This window comes from Hakea prostrata, chromosome 7 (genome assembly GCF_041222555.1).
Source record: "Hakea prostrata isolate BN-2017 chromosome 7, UWA_Hpros_2, whole genome shotgun sequence".
Classification (NCBI taxonomy): Eukaryota; Viridiplantae; Streptophyta; class Magnoliopsida; order Proteales; family Proteaceae; genus Hakea; species Hakea prostrata.
This window is the reverse complement of record NC_142606.1, coordinates 4,208,799-4,230,765: the sequence shown is the minus strand read 5'-3', so window position 1 is coordinate 4,230,765 and position 21,967 is coordinate 4,208,799. Positions and strand designations below refer to the sequence as shown.

The window sequence follows — 21,967 nt, the reverse complement described above, 5'->3', positions numbered from 1 at the left end:
AATAAAAATAAAATACATAAATAGAAAAGATATAAAAAAATTATTACCTCTACCACAAGGAAGAATCTAACCCTAAGTCAATGCATGGTGTTCTGACCAGTAAATTCATAGCCCTTACTAAATACATTGTAGATTTGATTCTTACAAAAACGGTATATATAATATCCTCATCTTTTATGTATATAAATTGTGTATATTAATAAAATAAAATAAAAAAAATTCCAGCCCTAATCTTTATAATTTACTTTTACTTGAACAGTGAGTTGGTCTTCCCTTCTCATCCAAATTCAAGGCTTCAATCCAAACCATCAGTCGAAAAAATACCTTTCCGCCTGAACTTTCCCAGCATTTTAAACCCCACATATTTGAGAGTTTGTGGAAAGTTGAAAAGAAAGTGAGACCCACCTCATCACTTTTCCACAAAACCCTTTCCTTTCCTTTTCTTCTCCCTCACCCAACTACCGGGGACCCTTGTTTTTTTCCCACCCATTTTTTCCCACCCCATCTTTGCAAACAAACGCAGCCTAATAGTCACACATATCTGTAATTCTATATGAAATAAAAAGTAAGTAATGAAACACCAATTTTTCTTTTTCGTTTTTGGTAAGATTTTTTTTTTTGAACCATATAAAAGATGAAACACCTATTTTTCAAACGGACATTTCACCTTCCAACAACGTTTAACATCTGGCGAGAAAAAACGTTTTAACAATTGGTATTTGAATAGTCGTCAGTCAGAAAAATCGAGATTCGGATGAATCCTGACCGAATCTCGAGTGACTTTAAAAGGGAATCAACAGAAATCGGGGTTTCTGCTGTAATTTCCACTATGGACATCGACAGACGACAGCTGGAGAACCTAAAAGCTGATCAAAACACGTTTTTAAAGACAGTCAGTGTCTTGATCTGCCACCTGGATATACTTACAAGTTACAACCCTACGGACCGCTGAAAAGTGAAAACTTCCTACGGTGATTCTCATCAGATCACAAGATAAAAAGACCTCATCAATTCTTCTCAAACAAAGACAAGATGCTTATTCCTATGTAAAATGGGAAAGTAGAGACCATAGCAAGTAAGTGCATAGGAAAACATCAAGCACCTCTTTTGTTGCAGTAACACCTAAAAAATGAATCTCGTAGGACTTCTGATTAATTTCAAATCTGTGTCAACGTCTCCAACGTCAGGGTAGAGCAGGTTATTTTCACCACATCTGGCAGATAAAGAAAACGATAACCATCTCGCTTGTAAAGTGTCTTCGCGCCTTCCCTTCAGAAGTACCACAAGCCCATATTTAAGACATTAATACAAATAAACAGGCATAAAAATGTTTCAAATAGTAACACCATCACATCAGAAATCACAAGAAAGAGATGGCACAAAACAGTTGTCACCTTCAAGCTTTTTCTACAGAACTATTTTTGTTCGTATGTGCTTTGCATGCTCTTACATATTCAGCATTCTAAGCTAACTGCTGGCATGCCATGGACAGAAAAAAATAGTTAGAAAAGCTTGACAGCAGTTTCTGAGAGCAAAAACGGCCGTAAGGACTCCCTACAACTCTAATATCAGTTCAAACTCTTCTGAAGTCTGGTCCAATACTGTGAAATAAATGTGCGGCGATGCTGGATAGATGTAAACAATTCAACTCTTTTATCTCCACTCACAAATCTCATACCAGAATGACACCACAATATAATATCAGTGAGCTCTAAGCTAAAGGTTTTCAAGGAGGGCTGTTTTCTTTCATTCTAACTGATTTCTACGATGGTTTCCATCTAAATTCTCAAAATTGACTTCAAAATGTCTTTCCAGGTGAAAACTTCACAATTGAGGGGTTATGAAGGACAATGGGAGTATGGGTCGATATAATTCAGGCCCCGGGCCTCTAACTAGAGCGCTCCAGGCCCCAAAATATTGGCCAACATTTAATAATAAAATTGTGGAACCCGTATTAGGCTAGAAGGTTTCTGGGCATGTACAAATTTGAAAATTTCTCAAATAGAATTAGATTTCAAATGTTGAGAATACCTCTAATCAAATGCATAAGGATCATCTGCGTATGTATCATCTGCATAAGGATTCAGGGATCCTTCTAAAAACAAATCACCTATACCTGAAGGGCGAGGTTGACTGCCTCTTCTGACTACCTGCAGGAGCAAATATATTCTCAATTAATAATGAAACCCAAGTCATACAGCAATAACCCAAACCTGTACAACGGTAAAGCAGTTCCATCATCACCTATAATGGATTTTAAAAAGTTAAACCAGGATACCTTTGTCTTAACTAATTTTTCTGTGTCTATCTTAACTCTTTGAATTCCCCATTTTCTTTTGCTTCAAATAGAAGAATGCAAACAAGTATTTGCAATGCCTCATCATGGCAACGTTACAGTAAGCAACTTTCATGCTTACTGTTTGCCTAACAAGTCTCAGAAGGACCGAAGCAGTATTATTACACAAAAAAAAAAATTAAAATTAATAAAAAAAAGACCACAACTGAAGGTCACACAACTCCCAATACCAAGCAAGATCATCTGCCACCAAGTAAAAGGCATGTTTCATCAAGAATTTGATATACAAAACGCAAGATGCCTGCCACACCTAATGAGATGAGAGACAACACAGACCACTAGCTGGATCAGTTGTCCAACTAATACTATTGGCTGAGTCTCCTTCAATCACCATCTCACTAGCTAACATCTCTAAAGCAAAAGCTGGAGAGTACAACTAAATCCTAGAAGTATTAGCAAAAACATGGCCTCAAGTAGGCAACCAAGATTTCTCAAAGTCCTAAAAAGCCCTAGTCGAAGGTCTAGATCGAAATGCTTAAACACCTTCAGTTTCCGCACACTAGTTGGGCTTCTGTCTGGCACCCCAAAGATGAGGGGGAAGTTGTCTTAATAAGAATTATGAGGTCAAAAGTTGTGGTATCCTTGAGTTGATCTACTAAATAGTGGTAAGAAAAAAAGAACTTGGGTGGATTTTATCTATTTTGGGCTGCTCCATAACAATTCCATTTGGATTATACTGTTTCTTCCTGCTGTCTTTTGGGTCTAGAAAAAGATTCAGAGCTTCTTCTTCACGCTTATGGAGCTGTCACCTCTAATATTGACAGTGTCGGTGTCGTCTCTGCTGGTCCTTGCCTTGACTGCTTCCCCCCCCTCCCCTTGGTGTTCTCCTCCTCCCTGTCCAGAGCATATATTAGTATCAGCTTTCTAAATAATCCCTGGTTTATGGAAATTTTTAGCCAGACGTCTGACCAGGGTCATTACACCTTTTAGAGCCCTCTTCCTTCCCTCCCCCCCCCCTCTCCAGATGGCACATCCTAGTGATGTTGCTTTCCCACCTTCTGGCTTCACTATTCCCAAGTCAGTGTGGAAGTTCATCTAACCACACGTCAAAAGTAGGTTGGTTTCACGTGTCACAACCCGAGCCACAGATTTTCTGTCTAGCAAGCTTTGTCTAACTACCTGCAGTCCTTCCTCATTTAGTGCCATATCCCACATTCCCACCCTTCCAAATAACCTCATCCCTCTATCCTGCTGTTGCAATGCTAAGTTTTGACCTAGGAGAAGAAAGATTTACCCTTATTGAGGGAATGGATTTTGGTCAAGGTGTGTTTCACAAATAAGGTTATTTCTGAAGTGGTGGATAAGCTGGCCATGGGGCTTCCATCTACCATTATTGGATGGAACATCATTTTCTTAAAAAATGGACCCAAAGTTCTAGATCTTTTCAGAAAATGTAGGGCTACTGATTTTGATATCCATTTTAAGGTGCCAAGCTCCTCTAGATAAGTTTACCCTAAAAAACATGCTCATAGCTGTCACCTGGGGTCTCTCTCTTTGCTTCAGGGGCCCTCGCCCTATTGAAGGCTTTAAGTTCGGGGTTCATTTTATTTGGTCTTTTTATCCGAGCTTCCCATAGATCCCTGCATCTCTGCTCTCCTTTGGCAATGAATTATTTTCAACAACCACCCCCCCCCCCCAAAAAAAAAAAAAAACACAGAGAGAGAGAGAGAGGAAAAGGAAAAGATGAGGGAGATCTCAAAAGCAGAAGATTTAGTAAAAACAGAAACTGAAGTAATTTAATGAACCAGACTGCATAGAATATACACTACTTACTACTCATAGAAATAAAAAACATAATTTTGCAAGCATGGATGACCATATAAAGCTGAATGAATTGAGCAATACTGAAACACTAAAATCAGTTTCATGCCTCACCTTTTCAATATCTTTTCTGGCCTTGGTTTTTGGTGTGTTCATCATCTTTTTCTGTTTAGGATTCTGGGGCTACATTTAAAAAATAATAATAAAAATAAATAAATAAATAAAAAGAGTAGAAAACAATAGTTGAACAGAATGTTTTATACTTCTCAGAACAGAATTGATATTGCTAGGTGAGTGCATACCCTGAACATGACTGTGCTTGTCTTCCTACGTTTTCTGATCGTTCTTCCATTGGACGTTTCAACTTCATATTCATGATGAGTGACATGCTGTGAAAGAACAATACTGAGAGTTAGGGCACATCTCAAGCAGATTTGAGAAGCATTTCAGGATTCTTGCTATATTGCTGAGCTGATATACTGAAAGGATATAAATTGATGTTCCGCCTCTATTTTGATTGCTGGTTAACATAAACTAGAACCGTCCCACAGTAATATAGCATAAGAGCATGGTAAGATATTCGTTAGGTTTTTTATTAAAATTGTTAGAAAACAAGCATTAAATAATCAAAACAGCAGCTGAACTTGAACAAAGAAAAGAGAGAAGAAGAAGAAGAGAAGAGAGATGAAGAACTAGTAGAAGAGGCTTGTGATTCTTGCTTAAGAGTCTAGAATCACAGAGCCCTTTTATTTATAGCTTCTAATGAATCTAATACAACTTGAGAGACAAGTAATTGTCCTCTAGAAAAAGGAAACAAAAAATTACAACTTTAGTAACTTCCTAGCTCCTAAAAAAGAAAATTCTGAAAATAGAAACTACTACCAAAATAGAAACTATGCTTTTTAAAAACTCCCAAAACTTATGTAGCAAGACTCCAACATTAGAAATAGAAAGTAGAGTAGCATCACTAGCATATACTGTTCACGTGAACAGTAAAAACAGATTTTTTTACTGTTCACGTGAATAGTGTTGTGAACAGTAAATAGCCCAAGTGTACATACTTCAACAAAAATCTATATTAAGTTTTAAAATTAGTTTTTGCATTTCTTTTATTTAATTGTTTTGTCAGTGTGTGGGACCCATGAGGTAATGGTGGTAATGAGGCACCCATGAGTAAAGGAGGCCCTTCATGACCTTGGTTATGAGGTTTTTCATAACATTGATCATGGGTCTTAAAGGTCTTGATCATGGTGATGAGGTGGGCTTACTTGTAGGGTGGAATTCACTAAAATTCTAACTATTGACCTTCAATTTTCATTTCAACTTCATGACCATTCATGGCAATCACCATGAGTGGGGTAAAGGTTATTGAATGGATTAAATCCAATTCATACAAAAGAAGTGAATATGAGAGTTAATTCTCCATTTAGTGGGGAGGTTAGGTCAAGGTGATTTATTCTCATTAGTGGAGAAGGGACAAGCCCATTAATTATCCATTAGTAGGGAATTGATTCTCCCCCTTGTGAGGAGGTGAGTTATTGTGATTCAGTGACCCAATTCATTGCCTTGAGAATCTCAAGGGGTGTAAGGTGTGGTTCAGGGCTATATAAACCCAACCCCTTCCTTGCATGTGGTGTGTAATGGAGACACTCCTCACACTTGCATTATTTGTTTTCCATAGTTTCTTCCTTTGAGTTCGTCCAAGTGTTGTATTGTAGCCTGATAGTTTCTTCCTTTGATTTTGTCCAAGTGTTGTGCTGTAGCCTGATAGTTTCTTTCTTTGAGTTTGTCCAAGTGTTGTGCTGTAGCTTTTGGCTCCTAGAAGGGACTAGAAGAACTACCTCATCTTCTAGTTGGAGGTTGCTTTATCTTGGAGGTGGTGGTGCAAAGAACCCTTGGTAGTAGGGTGTATCAATTACCTTAAAGACAGCACTCAAGGTGTGACTCAACCTCATTCATTGGTGGTTCGTTCGATTGCAACATCAAGCTCTCCGGATTGGCTAGGATCTTCATCTTTCAATTGTATTGTGATTTCATTATTGAGTTTTGTAGAATTTGTAATACAATTACCCAACAATATTAAATGGCATGCACTCAGATACATGTGGAGGCACCCTACCCACTTACCATGCTTAGCCCGATGCGGTTCAAATAAACAAGAATGCCAGTAGCTAACCAGGCCATCAAACTGGACCAAGAATGGATTAATATGTTTGACATTAGGGTAAATTCATGTTACCCCCTGAACTATTGCACTATTACTGATCGAACTCTGCCTTTTCTAAGATTACTATTGCCTCTAATGCAGTAGCCATGGCCTGGCTGGTCAACAAGGCCCACTTTGGGAACCCAGACCAAGAGTTGGGCCTAAATCAAATTTCTGGCCTGGTAAGGGCTGGAATTAGTAATATTAGAAATGGTCCCTATTACTTACTTTTAATTATTATAATTGCTTGGGTAGATTAGATAAGAGTATCCCATTATTTGGTTCCTTTCTCGGGATTAGCTTAGTATGGCAGTTTCCTATTTTAGCTAGTTTCAATTTCAAAGAAATTTCTAACTTTGAGACAAGGCCTTTTGCCTATTTATTATGTAACTGTATGAGATATTATCAGGTTTTGAGTTATTGAGTTTTGATTAATGAAGAGTCTTAGTAGAGAAGCTCCAACGTGAGTTGTGAATGTGATCTTCCCTTTCTTCTTATTCTCCTACTTCTACCTCAATGCAGCCCACCACAGCAGGTCTTCTCAGGCTCTGCAGGAAAGGAAACCCCAATCCTAGTGGTAAACCTCGAGGCGTCAACCCATGATTCTATTGTGATTCCTTCTTTGAATTATTCATCTTAGCTCTTCCCCAAAATACCCAACTTTTTTTTTCTTTTTTCACCCTAAACTGCCCCTACTTTTTGTTATATTCCTTTTACTCCTAGGTTTTCCTTGTTTCGCACATTACACCCACCCATTCATTGTTTATTTCTACGTTTATGTCTTAGAATTACCTTTATTGCCATTCTAATAGTTTGACCTATTTATAATTTTCCCAACCACTTACAGAGTTCATATTAATTACAACATTGCCAATACCGTTATAAGTTTGATTTATTTATTATTTTACCATTCCTTCCCTTTCTTGTGAGTATTCTACTTTTCCCTTCACCATGGTAGCCAAGAGTGAAGTCTTTTAGCAATTAAACCCCTATAAGGTTGAAACAGAAGGCAAATTTGGCACTCACTACAGCTATCACTTCCCTTCAGGCTATGACAAAATATATGCAAACCTCAATTGACCGTTTAGAGGTTTCAAAATAGAGGAAAGAGCCTCATGCAATCAGTGGGCAGTTCCGAGTTTACCGGAGTCACGGACGTAGAGATCATCCCATGACAACATCTATGTGGATGAACGACGAGTTATGAGGTTATTGGATTGCTAGGATCCTATGGTTCGATGAGAAGCACTGCACATAGGCAGTTTGTCATGTTATTTTCCTTAGTCTTAATGGGTTGGGTAGTAGTTTGCTATTGAAATTTTTAATTTTATGTTTTGAGTTTTTATGGGCTAGGCCTAGAGTCTATTTTGGCCCAATTTTGAATTATTTTGGGTTTGGGTTATATTTTATACTTAAGTTGGGGCTATTTTGAGAATTAAGCATGTAGGGTTGGGAGGGATCAATTATTTTATTTAAAGCTTGTATGGAATTCATTTTTGGCAGCATGAATGAATGAAAAATAAAAAAAATTCTCTCTCGCAGGAGTCTCTTTCTTGCGTGGATTTTTCTCTTTCTCGAGTAAGTTCTTCTTCTCTTCTTCTACTTTGCTCACTTGCATGGATCAGTTTTCTCTCTTCTTCTTTTCTTCTGCATATTTGCTTTATTCTCTCTTTTCTTTTCCTTTCTATCGATTCTTTCTATTCCTCTTCTCTCAGTTTTCTTTTTTTTTTTCATCTTTCTTCCTCTTTTCCTGCTATTTTGTCCGTCAGAATTTTCTTTCTTCTCTGTCGTACCTTCTTTTTTATTTCTTCTTTTCTTTCTCTCCTTCTCCATTATCACCTCTAGTACAACAGTCTTGCTATGGTTCTCCATTCTAACCTACTGTCCACTCTTGGGATTCACCATTACTTAGAAATATTTTTCCTTTCTCTTATTTCTGTTCCTAGATGTTTTCTAACCCATGTTTTGCAGCTAGGACCTGCAAGTAACTTTATTAAGCCTCTCTTTGAATTTATCTTTCTTACTTTGCAGTAGTTTCTTTAAAAACAAAACTTCCACATATTTCTTTGCATTGTTAATTGTTGAATTCATTGTTACAAACCTGATTTTGACTAGGACAGTACTATTTTCTTTAGAATCCTTGATATTCTTGCATTGAATTTAGAGTCATGGTGCCAATATCCCCATCCCCTTGTTTCCCCTATTAATTCTTGTTTAGTTGCATTCATTAGTTAGGACTTATTATGTTTCTTTCTCTGCTTTAACTGTCTTATAAGCATGCTTAATCAAAATTCAGGTGCTGCAATTCCTTTTTTTTTATTACCTGTCAAGGATAGATGTCTCATTCAAAGAGTCTAGCAGCCCACTTTGTAGGTCCCCTAGTTCCTAGGGTTTCCCCTATATCATGTACACTGGGGACTTTTCTAATGACACCTCACCATCACCACCACCACTAAATTGGTCACCATGATGCAGGAATAGCAGAGCAGCAAGGTTAGAGGTCGCTGATTTTTATGGAGACCACAACCTGGAAGAATATGTTGATTGGGTTCATAGCTTGGATATCTTCCTGTGATGGTATAATATTCCAGAGCCTAGAAAGTTGATATTTGCATAAGGTAAACTGAAAGGAAGAACTTGTGTTTGGTGGATCAGAAAGGCATTGGTCAAGTTACTACATGGGCTCAGATGCGTACTACAATGGATTGAAGACACCAACAACCTGATTGCAAGCGATGTGTACACCCCAAATTTGTGCAGTTAAGATAGGAAGATTTGTCAGGTGAGAAATATTTGGCCAAGTTATATTACTTAGCTACTCATTGTAAATTTTAGAGGGATGGAAGAAATCTTAGTGGCACAATTTTGCAATGACTTGCATCCACAAGATGTACAGCAAGTAGACTATCTAGTATGGAGGAAGCAATCCAGCTGGCATATCAATTAGAGGAAATTTTAAGGAAACCATATAAATGTAGGAATTTTTTTAAGCATATTCTAGAGGTGATAACTTTCACCCATAACAGCATTCTAACAAGAGACGCACTATAAACCACATCCAGGACCACCCAAAGAGGACCCAGGGGATTTACCTAATACCAGCCAGGCAATTTTGTTCAAGTATAGGGATAATTTGGTAATTTTACATATTTTCGTTTGACTCCAAGTTAGGTCTAGTTGGGTCCCATGTGTTTGTGGGACCCTAGATCTACTTTTATTTTTAAAGTTAAGTCGTATGTTTTCAAGTTATTAAAGAATCCTGATTAGAGTTGGATTCGCAATGTATGAAGGAGTCCACTAGAGTTGTCCTACTCCTGGCATGGAACATACCTGCTCTTAGAATTCAGGTTAGGTTCCTCTAGAATGAGTTATGAAGGTTCCCTATGTGAGTTAAAAGTCTTAGCAGTTTTAGTTTGATTTGAATTGCAAGTTAAGAGTCCTAGACCCCAGTTTCTTATTTCTTTTCTAAAGTTGAGTTATAGTCTAATTTCTCTCAGTAGGCTATAAATAACCTTCAGACCTTATAACACCATACTAAATTGAATTAATAAAGTTGATAAAGTGCTGAAGGCAAGAGAAGTCGTGGGTTTCCTAAGGGGGGCCTGCGGCACTTCAAGAGTGCTGAATTCTAAAGAAATTCAAGTTCAGCATTCATCCTCAACCCCCAAGTAAGTGCAACCCTTCCCAAGTCCAGCCCCCTTGCCCTCCTATTTTCCCTCATCCACAGCCCATCGTCACCTTTTAAAACCCTATTCTGCAATTCCGGCATGCCCCCCTTCCGTCATAAGTTTTCATTCCCCACCCAAACCCTGCAGCAGCAGCCCTACAACCACCACCCAGCCCCCATCCCATTAACCCCTACCGTCCCCTAACCCCAGGATAGCCTTCCAGCCCTTGTTTTCTCACTTAATCTTCTTCTTCAAACTTTTAAACTGCAACAGCTTAGGAAACCCAGAACACATAAAACCAGAATTTACTGAACCCCTTAACATCTAGATTACATTTATCTTCTACAACCAACTCCAACTCCCCCACCCTTTTAGGATCAACTTCCCCATCCCCTTACACTCGATCCTCACCCCCATCCCAATCCTACATCTAAACACTAGAATTTCTGCAACTTTTTTTCTTATTAGGAAAACCTAACCCTAGAATTTTCAAAAACCTATATCTATCTCATCTCACATCCAAGTCTAGAATCCTTTTACACTTAGCTTCCCTAACACCCAATTTGACACTTGACCATAACCCTAGCTTTATCCAAACCCTATAAACCCTAATTCCATAAAACCCTAAATCTCTCTGTTTGGAAGGGCAATTTGGGAAACGAAAGTTCCATCAAGAGTGCTGACTTATCCTATTCCTAAGAATGTTCTTGAAGCCTTGTCTAATCCTTGGTGGGTCAGTGCAATGAACGAAGAATTACAAGCCTTAGAAGATAATCAGACTTGGGATCTTGTGCCTTTTACCCTTAGGAAAGATTGCTATTGGTTGTCGATGGATATTCACTGTGAAAGTTAATCTTGATGGTTTTTTAGCTCGCCTGAAAGCTCATCTCATTGCAAAGGGATATGCTCAAGCTTATGGAGCGGATTATGTAGATACTTTTTCACCTCTTGCCAAGCTTACTTCCATCTGCATTTTAATCTCTCTTGCCGCTACCTACTAGTAGGTAGTGGCCCTTGTTTCACTTGGACGTGAACAATGCATTCCTTCATGGAGACCTGCATGAGAGAAAGTGTATATGGAACAACCACCTAGGTTTGTTGCTCAGGGGGAGAAAAGTAAGGTTAGTTGCCTCCACAAATCATTATATGGTCTTAAGCAATCACCTCAAACATGTTTGGACGATTCACTACTGTTGTAAGAGAATTTGGGATGACTCGCTACGAAAGTGATCACTCTATATTCTTTAAAAACTCTACTGCAGGCAGAATCTTTCTTGTAGTTTATGTTGATGATATTGTCATTACAGGAGATGACTGTTAGGACCCTAGGATGAGGCCATGTGGAGGAGAGAGAGAGAATTAGGGTTAGTGGGGTAATAAATAGAGGGAGAATAAAGTGGGAGGGGATGGTTTTATGAGAGTTCTTGGGCAGCCGTAGGCTGAGGGAACACCGTGAGGTGTGGGGGTGACTGGCACCATCAAAACCAGTTTATCAGTGTATTTCTTGCATTTTTTGTATTGATTTTGGGAGGTATTAGTAGGGTTTTATCAGTACCCTTTAATAAAAAAGGTGGATAAAACAACCCATATAATTTTGAGAGATGGGTGAACACATACCCCCTTTACCCATCTTCTTCAAATTCCAAAATAAAAGAAACAACTTGATGAAAAACTAAGTTGACTAACCACTGCCTCTGATGCAATTTAGAATATCTCATTATAGGCTCTAGCTTTCAGTTAGGAGAAAATCACAGAGGAGGTTAATGATTCAAGAAACGGAAATGTCTTTATTGATGAATTAAAGCGATGTTGGGTAGAGAATTTCATGTGGGAGGATGGAAAATTTATTCTGTGGGGAAGGAAAGTAAATTTCTTCCATGCTATTCTTTGAACCTGGGAATCACGAATGCACAACTACGTCCTGCTCCCCTCTGTTTAGTTAGGATTTGCTCTTTACAAACTGGATTGTGAAAAAGAGCACAGCAAAAGCGATGACCATAGTGGAAAAGGAGGTAGATCTGAAAGCCATTAATTCCATCGTCCCTAACCTCTAATTACTGAAGAGGAAACCAACTCTAATTTTTCACATTCTCTGTTTCTCAGTAAAGAGATTAAGGTACAAGCTACTTCCCATAACACCCTCTGCTATGCACTTGATGTACTGCCCAACCCCCCCCCCCCCAAAAAAAAAATAAAGAACTGTTACAAATAATGAAGAGACTAGTAGATTTAGAGAAGAAGCAACTTAAAATAAACCAAACCCCACTACAACTACAAAATCAACCGAAATAAAGAAGCAAAGACATATAAGCACCAGATGACCTTCAAAGTATCAACACAAGCTGCCGAAAGAGCCAGGATTTCCCTATATATGTGGTGTTGACGACCAATCACTCATTGTGATTGCGTTTGTCTTGTTGTTCAGATAAGGATTTTCAGGTTTCTTTTTTCTCCAGATTTTAGCATGGTTAGCAGCTGTGACAGGCATCATTGCAGGAAGGAGGAGAGAAGGGTATGGGATGAAGGGGTAATTTCATAAAGGTGTTTTAATATACATAGTTTGGGTGTTATGAGGAAAAATCCCATTTCCATGTCAGCAGATGAACAAATGACTGTTAACAGTAGGGGGTAACAGTAAACCTATGCAGACTACAGGGTTCAATTAGTAATTTGAGAAAATGTAGGGTTGAGTAGCAATTTCATAATAATTCAGTGGGGTAACAGTAATTTTCCCTCAATATAAAGTGTCCAGTGGTTTACATTGTCCATAGGATAAATATTTTTCGGTTTTCTATGGGCCAATTCTATAAAAAGCATCCCAGAGCATGAGGCTCCTGATACTTCAAGGCCAAAGGGACAATTCTATGCAGCTTTAGCCCCCAATTCATAGATTGGTCGTTTCCGTGATAGGGGTTTTAAGTCCTATATGAAACTAATTATTTGTAACTATCTCTGTTTCTTAATAAAATATTAGGTTCCTTAATTATTTGTAACTATCTCTGTTTCTTAATAAAATATTAGGTCCTGAATTTAGTTACTTTTCTTGTAAGCATTTATTTATTTTCTATTATATGAAAATTCTTCCTCTGCCAAGGAGACTTTCCCTTTTGTGTAAGAAGGCAATATTAATAGTTCCATGTGCATTTGTGTGAGAATGAGAGACACTCCTCCAGTGAGAGATGGCAACAATTGGTGAGATTCTAAGGCAAAGACTGCTGAGAGGCCTTCTAGTTGGTAGGACAGAAGTGTATCTTCATTCTTCAATCTACAACTTCAACTGCAGAATCCAATTAGACATCAATTCATCCTTCGCTACGGTAGACAAGGCCATTTTTTATCAGTTCCTCTTATAATTTATTAGATTCTGATTTCCAGAATTCAGTTCTCTCCTACTTCTGGTACTTCTTTTTCTGTTGGTTAATAGTTACTAAGCAAACAGTCTTGTATGTAACAGTTAATTTTAACTCAGTTCATGAACACTACAGATTTGTGGATACTACTGATCAGCTATTCTTTCTCCGGCCATCTTCTGATCTATAAACTTTCTTATTTCTCCATCTTCTAATATGATGTTACAGAAGTCTTCAAGAGTTCTAAGTCTATCCTCCTTTAGGGTAGTAATATTTGACATACATCTCAACTGCTGACTTTATAGTTTAGATCTCAAATAATTATTATATTCTGACAGAGTCTATATCTCCTGAAACCACAGTCGGATGAGCGTAAGATTTTACAGGACTGTTCCAGCCCCTGAACTGTGAATCACAGATTTTCCTTCAAGCACAGTTCCCAAACTGTGAGTTACAGATTTTAGTTCAAATCTGGTCTTTACCCAGACCAGAAGTTCAGTCTTCTCTTTGGATTCCTGATCATTATTGTTATGTTATGAGGATATCATTTTAGCCACTGTGCTCCCCAGGTTCACTTTATCTACTTCCTTTAGTCTGTTTGACCCTATAGTTTGCTTTGCTCTTGAAGAAGGTATCCTAGGACAACAAGCAAGTACATATGGAACCAAAATATAAAACTTTCTATTTATTAAGGTCCCAGAATTGAGATGACAACTAACTTATAGGTTTATTTATCACCTTCCCCATGTTCTCAGGTCTTCTGTGAGATCGCTGACTTCTTTTTATATCATCTGTACCTTGTATCTTAATTGATGAAGTTGAGTACTCCTGCAAAGAAACAAAGTAGGAAATCAACTGCATTTGAAAGAGAAATTATAATATCCATTGTAGTACTGAAAGTATATATTAAATTAACAACAGTTGGAGCTTATATTTAAAAATATAATTATTTATTAACTTCCCCAACTTTGCAATCTAAAACTATGCAACCAAATAGCTAATTTCAGAACCTTCAAATTGTAAAGGTAATATGGAGCCATGATGAAATTAAAAGACGAAATGAGGCGTAAGGATCTGAAGAATGGAAAAGCTCATGCTAAATTGAAGATAGATAACTGAACAAAATTATTGTCATGCAAACACGCCTCAATGTAACTCCAGAGGTGATTTAAGTGCAGAAGAGTTCCTTGATCAAAAATCAATTAGGTAGTTTTCCCACCTTGAGAAAGAGTTCTATCAAGCATCTGGGGAGAGCTGTCAAAATCCCAGAAGCTGCTCATGAATTATGTGATCAGCTTATATTAGTGTAGATAAGCTGGTCAATCATTGCCGAAATAGACCATTATGACTTATTAGTCAAAAGACTCAAAACAGTCCAAGGCTGCATCTCCTCATTGAAGGGGGAACCTCTTGGATGATAAGATATGAATCTTGTGGAGAATTAGATATTTCTGAGAAGCTAGTTCAATTGATTAGCAGTGCAAAGAGCTACATCACGAAGGAAATATCTAGTTCTCTTGGCAATTGAGAAGTACAAATTCCTTAGGAGATGCTTTAGTTTGCGAAGGGTTTGGTAGACAGGTAAAACACATAGATCCATGTCCAATAACGTAGTGTGAATTCTGAACACTGCTCAAGGGGTATATTTTGGGCAGGAGGGTACCCTTTCTATCTTTGTATATTTCACATCCTTTTGTACATCTGGTCATAGACATCGCTTCTGAGCCAAATAAATTCTCTTATTCCAAAAGAAAATCATTTTTACTGAGCAGCATACAAAAATAGATCCAATAAAACTCTAAATTCTTTTTCCCAAAATGGACTAGCCCCGGACATAGTTTTCATCTCCTTCAAACCGTAATTCCCCAGTCCCAGTTTTCTCTTGAAACCCCAATTAACTGCATTTCATAGATCGGTTACACAACTAACAACTTCATCTAAATTTTTTTATTACATATTACTGATTATCATGCACTCATTCAGATCTTAATACCATAAACATATACTTCCATTTTGATACCAAATGGGATTCCTTTGCATGCAATTTAGCAACTTAATTCACTAAGACAGAAGTCCAAAATCAAATTAGTAATAGCCATAATAACGTTCCTATTTCTCTTACCCTAGCTCCAGCATTTACTGTATTTCATAAGTAGACATTGAAATTGTGGCTGTCCCACATCACAAAGTTCATTTACAATTATATGTGAAACTCTGCATACACAACATGATTCATTGGGAATCGTGCACTTGATAACTGAAAGACCATTATTGACCTACATCCTTCACAGTGGTGATGGAGTTTGGGGGTTTAATTCCTCGTTGGAACAAAGAGGTGCAGGGGACTCTGGTGAAGGATGAGGGCGTGGCGAGAAGTGGGTTAGCAGGGTGGAGGAGCTCAAATGAAGGCAGTGATGGGCCGTGCAAAGGTCGTGAGGGTTCCAGGGAAGAGATAGGCTAGAATGTCAAACAAAGTCAGCAAAAGAAGGAGACTATATGGTAGCTAATTTCGTTAGTTATGTCGAATAATTTTGTTCAGTAAAAGATATCATGGAACAAAGGTTCACACCAAGAGTGTAGGCTAGGTTTAAAACCCTTCGATTATTCAAGGGTGATATTGGAATTTTAAATTTTAGTAATTAGGATGAAGGGTATGATGGACCTTTTATGTTAACACCTAGCAGACACTTAACACAATTAGGCATGAGGGAGTAAAAGAAAATTTAGAAAGTGCAAAGTGTGATTGGTAATAGTGTACGTTCATAGAAGGTACCAGTAGTTTTCCCTAAAAAATAATACCTTTTTTCTTTTTTGTGCTTTTCGCAACCAAAAGAACACTTACAAATATTTTCTGCACGTCTTAAATCCAAAAGTCAATCTCACAAAATTATAGACAACATGACAACAGAGTTATAGATGGATCTTAAACCATGTAATGAAATTTCACAGCCATTAGATGGAAGTGAAAGCCACACAAAAGCAAGCAACAACAATGGTGCCTCACACAGCATACAAGGGTTCCATTCAGCAGTAGTTATTATAGATAAACAAATGTAGATTGAAACTACCAGAACAGGGTTAGCATCTTGGCAAATGCCTATAACAATTCCACAGTTGCAAAACAGTGGTTCTGTATTATTCAGATAATAATCAATACATTAAAAGCATAAAATTCATTTATGATAAATACGTGGCTTGCTTTCTAAATCTACAGGAAACTTATGAATCACAGTCAAAATCTCAGATATTACAAAATCAAGATGGTAAATTCAATGACAAACATAATCACCTCACGTACAGATTGCATGGTCTTTCCACATCTGTGTGTGTGCATGTTTTTACATGGATGAAGAGAAGTGTAAAACCTTTTTTGAGTTCACTTCTTGATCCTCCTGTGGATTGCCACTCATAACTTTCCACTGCAATTGCAGCAACGCCTTTTGCCTTTCTTCCTGTTGTGTGTAAACATTTAGTGCAAACAAGAGATAAAATATCAATAGATTTGGTATCTAGGTTAAATATATACCTTCGACTTCTGAAGATCAAGTTCTTCTTGAAGTTTGACACACTTGTCATCATGTTGACCCTTCAACTCTTCCATCTGAAACTCATGTTCTTCTCTCAGTAACCTGGTTTTCTAAATTTTGACACACATAATCAATTAGCAACTGAATGAGGTTCACAGACAATAATAACATCAGCACTTTAGAGATGTTTACCTCATTCAATTCATTTTCACCTTGAAGCTGGAGGCGTTTCAACTCTTCCTTGTGCTCTGCTATAATACCCAATTCTTGTTTATCATGCTCCACCTGGATACGGCTAATCTGCATATTGGAGAAAGGTGGTTCTTTCAAATATTATGATCTTTTACCAAAGAAGGGAAACTTAAACAAATTTAAGTTATAAGACTGATGCAAAACAGAAAAAAAGAGAGGATAGAACATGCACAAGGATTGTTATCTGACAATAATTTACATGTACAAGATTGCAACAGTGCCATGAAGTGAAAGGTGAAAATAGTGGGCATGCATAAACCAATGTAAGGTTGCTTCATTGCAACCTAGTGACCACAGGTTCGAGTTCAGAAACAGCCTCTCTGCTAGCAGGGATAAGCCTGCGTACAGATGACACACCACAGATCCCGTGGTGGTCCAAGCCACATCCACTAGGTACTCCCTTGTTACAAAATAGGCACTTGTCCAACCATCTATGACATGTATATATAGACCAACTAAAAGTATAATTATGGCATCCAATGTGAAGTGTTGAATGTTCAAACTCTCTGTTTGTGATGTCCATAGATGATAACTAATATAAACATATTATGAAAAATAAGCCGTAAGTCTAGATATATGGGCATCATATTGAAGTCCGCATGAAGTTTCAATTTACAGACATGATATCTAATGTAAAGTGTCAAAAGTTAAAACTGACTTATTTTTTATGTTCATAGATAATATAACTAATATAAACATATTACAAATAATAAGTTGAAGTCTAGATATACGGCCATTACATTGATGTTCCCTTGAAGTTTCAAATTGCATACTTGACATCTCAAATTTTCCTAGCCTTTGCTCCCATCAAAGAGTTGATTCATGTAATTTTAACGCGAAGTTTTCTTCAAGTATTGCCATTGCCCCTCAATGCTTACAAACGGGAAATGACAATACTTGAAATTACATGCCTGTGACGCCTCTCTTCTTGGGCATAGTTAAGGATGCCCACCAAAATGATGAAATTGTACATAAACTGTATCAGCTAAGTCTACAATTGAAGTTCTTTCAACAGTAACTGCAAGGAGGAATTCCCCTCCCTCTGAGAAAAGGATTATTCTTAAGGCATTACGAAGATTGATCCTTATCTACAACTAAATAATTCTGTGATCATAAGTCATAACACAACAAACAAAGTCAGGTATGACAAGTTTAGGTATCGTAAATTCATAAAATGTGAATTTAGAAACCTGAAATTAATCAAAAGGAAGACACTGATCATTTAACATCCACAGGAAATATGAAATCATGAATATAGAAGAAAGACAAACCAACTATACAACTTCAAATGTGAGGACCAATAACATACCAAAGCAACATGTTCCTCCTGAACATGCATCAAATATTTCTTTGATTCTTCTTTGCTCTCTGCAATTTTTAGGTCACATTTTCTTTCCATTTCTTCAATTAATGTGTCTGCCTGGAGGTCCAGACTCATCAGCTGAATGAACAATGAGCAAAATATGTACCACATACGGATGAATTTAAAACCAACAGACCTTTTCCTTTTCACGATTAACAATTTCCAGCTTTTCCACCTCGTATTTCCTCCGGATGTCATTAATTTCCTGATTAACACTCCTCTTAGCATCAAAATAAAAAGGGATTGGATAATCTTTGGGGACTCATACAATGATAAATCAAGTAAGAAATCATAAAACCTGATCATTCCTCTGAGATATTTCCTTCAAATGTTTTGATAGCTCTAATTGTTTACTCTCCAGCATCAGATCATATTGCTTTTTTGCTTCTACAAGTTTGCTTTCAGCTATTGCTAGCTGTGATTGAATCTGCAACAACATAATCCAATGTGTCTGAAATACCTAATAAGCTCTCATAACATAACAATACCAACAGCTCCAACTATATCAATAACCTCTTCTTTTTTATCTTCTAACTGTTTTTCGCTGTCTCTTGATTGCAGAAGTTGCTGTTCCTTCTCTTTCGAATCTTCCTGATGCTGGCTGACTTGTTTCTCGAGGGAATCCAAAAGCTCTAAATTCTTCACAATCTCTTTCTCAAGAGCTTCTATTTTGCCTGCTTTCTCTAATAGCTTTACCTGTGATTCCTCTTGAATATCCTGGTTCTTAGATTCTAATGTTGAAATTTTCATCAATAAATCTTGCTGCAAAGTCCAATGGAAGTATCAGATAGATTAGAAAGAAGAATAACATTCCAAAATTTATCTAGATCAACAAACAAACAAATCCTTCAAACCATTTTGTTTTCTGATTGATCTGAAGTAAGTATAAGATTTTTGATGTTCTCCTCTAACTCGGTAACCAATGTCTCCAACTCAGTCTTCTTTGAAACAAGAGTTTTTGCCTCAGACTCCAATTTCCGGATTTTCTCCTCAGCTTGATGGCACTCCTCAGAATGCTGCACCATCATAAATTCTTGAACTTTCTGTAGCTCGAGGACCTTATTATTTAGACCTTCATTGACTAATTGCAATGATTCATTTTCAGAGGTAGCATGCAAGAACTGACCACGGAGTCTATCAAAGTGGCATTGAGAAAGCTTGGAAGCCAAGTATTTCTCTTGCTTGGACAACTTGTAGCAAGTATCAAATGCAGTAAATAACTGGACAACTTCATTAGACACAGTCAGACTTAGTTTATCCAACTCAGTTAACATTGCCTGGAATCCATGAATCAAGCCTTTAAGATGTTCTATCTCTTCACCCAATATAAGCAGCTTTTCAGCAGATTCTTCATTCCTACACTGAAGAGCACTCTTGTCCATTTCCAAGCTTTCCTTAACCGATCTCAACACTTTGCAGATCTCTTCTTTTGAACTTAATTCAAGATGCATCTCCCTCAACTGAGAACTAAGGCTGTCAACATTCAACTTTTCAGCAGTAAGAGATTCTTCTAATTGTTTGATCACACAATCTGAGGTGAAAAGAAGAAAGGGGGAAAAAATGTTTAAGAATATCATGATATTGAACCTGGAATGTTCCTTTGAACTTCCAAAATTATTCCAATTTGTCAAAGTAAAGATCCTACTGATCAATCTGCTATTACTCTAAAATACTTGCAAGACAAATTTATTTCACATAGTCTCCCCTATTAAAAAAGCAGGGGAGAGAGAGAGAGATAGGAGAAGCAGATCAGGCTAACTGAAGGATTTCTCACCAGTTGAAAGGCTAGTGAGACATTTCAAGGAAAACACACACCTTTGTCTTTTATGAGACTCGCAGCCCTACAGTGTTCATCCCTATAAATTTTCTCTGCTTCTTCTTTCTCAATTTTGAGTTCCATACGCTCATCTTCCCCTTCCAATAAGATAGAAGAAATCACAAGAATGAAGCATTAGAATGGGTACCACGCTTTCTTCCATTACTTAATATTGCCTTCTGGCCAAATAGCAGGTTCAGTACCACTTGCAAGAAAATGAAACAGAACAGACAAAATGAACTCTCCAGAAAATAAGTACTTGACAGATACTTACTCGTTCTGATAGTTTGCTCAGCTGACTCCAATTTCACAGATAGATCATTCATCTGAAGATGTAAACTGTCAAATGCTTCTGAACTTGAACACAGTTTGTCCTCAAATAATTTCTTGTCCAACTCAGCTGCATATAAATTTAACCAAAAGTTAAAAACCCTGACTGGGCAAAAGAAAACAATTTAAGAATCACAACACCTACCGTCCCGAACCTGACCAGCTAACTGCTGAAGAGTTTCAGTGAGCTGATCACATAAGGTCTTTGTAGAAGAGAATTTCGACTCAAGTCCATTCCAGAGCTTGGCATCTTCATTCTGCTTCACTGAAAGCTTTGCATTTTCATTGATCGCATTCTGTAATTTCTCTTCTAGCAAATGAATATGCTCTGCCGATTTCTTCAGCTTCGAGTTCTGCATAAATTCACCAGATGAACCTATATGTAGTTGATAATATCTAACAGCAACGGATAAAAAACTATTTGAAGAAAGGAAGAAATTTATATTCAATCCAAATGTTGAAAATGAAATTCCTAAATCTGAGAAAGAAAAGCAATCAGAGCACGAAAGAGTGATGAAACTGGTAATTCAATAACACAAAAAAGAGAGACGAATACGAAGGAGAAATCCATTAGTAGACCTAGTACTAGGTTGTAAATGAACAACTAAAATAAAGCGGAGCCAACTCTGAATTAAAGTTAGATTCTATAGAAGTACGCACTACCAGAGGCGTGAGAGATCAACCAGTATCCCTTAGTTACAACAAATAAATATGAAATACATTTTACCGCCATTTCAAGATCGAAGTTATATTCTATATAAGTACGCACTACCAGAGGCGTGAAGATCAACCAGTATCCCTTAGTTACGAAAAATAAATATGAAATACACTTTACCGCCATTTCAAGACAAGTTTTCACGGAAGCTTGTTCTTTGGCCAATTTTTCTGGAAACGAAGAAATAAAGAACAAGATCATCTCACAGATTCAAAGTTTCTACCAAACTAACTGGAATATTAGAAATCATCCGCTAAAACCTGCAGTGATCTTCAAGTTTGCAAAGCCTGAAGAGGAAAATGAGTCAGACTGTGACCGTGGAGATGGCGTGAAGGTATTCTTTGTTCCAGAAATTGATCCTGATAACGATCTGAGCTGATCTAAGCTCTTCATCCCTGGAAACCCTAACTTATTCATGACGAATGCGCAGTTATGTTCTTCGAACGACAACCAGAAAGAAGCCAAAATTCATTAACACTCGTTATCCCTTCTCCCTACCCAAACTCCACACTGAAACGGTTGAAAGTTTCAAACACCTAAGGAGCGTGAAGCACCTCCCGCCCATTCCTCTATTTATAGTGTCGGAGCCGCTCGTTTTGGTTCAGTTTTCTTTTCTAACCTAA

The 21,967-nt window shown here is 37.5% G+C and overlaps 1 protein-coding gene across 7 annotated transcripts; it reads right to left on the bottom strand.

Annotated features, from left to right (window-relative positions):
• Positions 1 to 1,171: 1,171 nt before the first annotated feature.
• LOC149009112 (synaptonemal complex protein 1-like) lies at positions 1,172 to 21,922 on the bottom strand. Of its 7 annotated transcripts, none has more exons than XR_016174321.1 (19): positions 21,605 to 21,922; positions 21,465 to 21,514; positions 20,775 to 20,982; positions 20,574 to 20,699; positions 20,299 to 20,397; positions 19,338 to 20,014; positions 18,997 to 19,245; positions 18,782 to 18,910; positions 18,620 to 18,688; positions 18,430 to 18,540; positions 17,061 to 17,168; positions 16,868 to 16,978; positions 16,707 to 16,793; positions 14,080 to 14,169; positions 4,420 to 4,506; positions 4,232 to 4,300; positions 2,032 to 2,150; positions 1,395 to 1,474; positions 1,172 to 1,269 (listed from the first exon to the last, which is right to left on the bottom strand). XR_016174321.1 is itself a non-coding variant. In XM_089160664.1 (18 exons), exons 1-17 carry the CDS (start codon positions 21,759 to 21,761, stop codon positions 2,034 to 2,036), a joined length of 2,544 nt encoding a protein of 847 aa, XP_089016790.1. In that variant the 5' UTR covers positions 21,762 to 21,922; the 3' UTR covers positions 1,172 to 1,269; positions 2,032 to 2,033. The 7 variants fall into 7 exon arrangements, 2 of the variants coding, with proteins under 2 accessions (XP_089016790.1, XP_089016791.1); XR_016174320.1 differs by having other exon boundaries at positions 1,395 to 1,471; XR_016174322.1 differs by having other exon boundaries at positions 1,172 to 1,264; positions 1,395 to 1,471.
• Between the last annotated feature and the right edge of the window lie 45 nt (positions 21,923 to 21,967).

Coding starts and splice junctions, on each gene's coding strand:
- LOC149009112 (XM_089160664.1), bottom strand. CDS start 21,761: ATGAATAAGTTAGGGTTTCCAGGGATGAAGAGCTTAGATCAGCTCAGA. Junction 20,015..20,298: donor GAGTCTCATAAAAGACAAAG/GTGTGTGTTTTC, acceptor TTTTCACCTCAG/ATTGTGTGATCAAACAATTA. Junction 4,507..14,079: donor GACCTGAGAACATGGGGAAG/GTGATAAATAAA, acceptor GTTCTTTCACAG/CATGTCACTCATCATGAATA.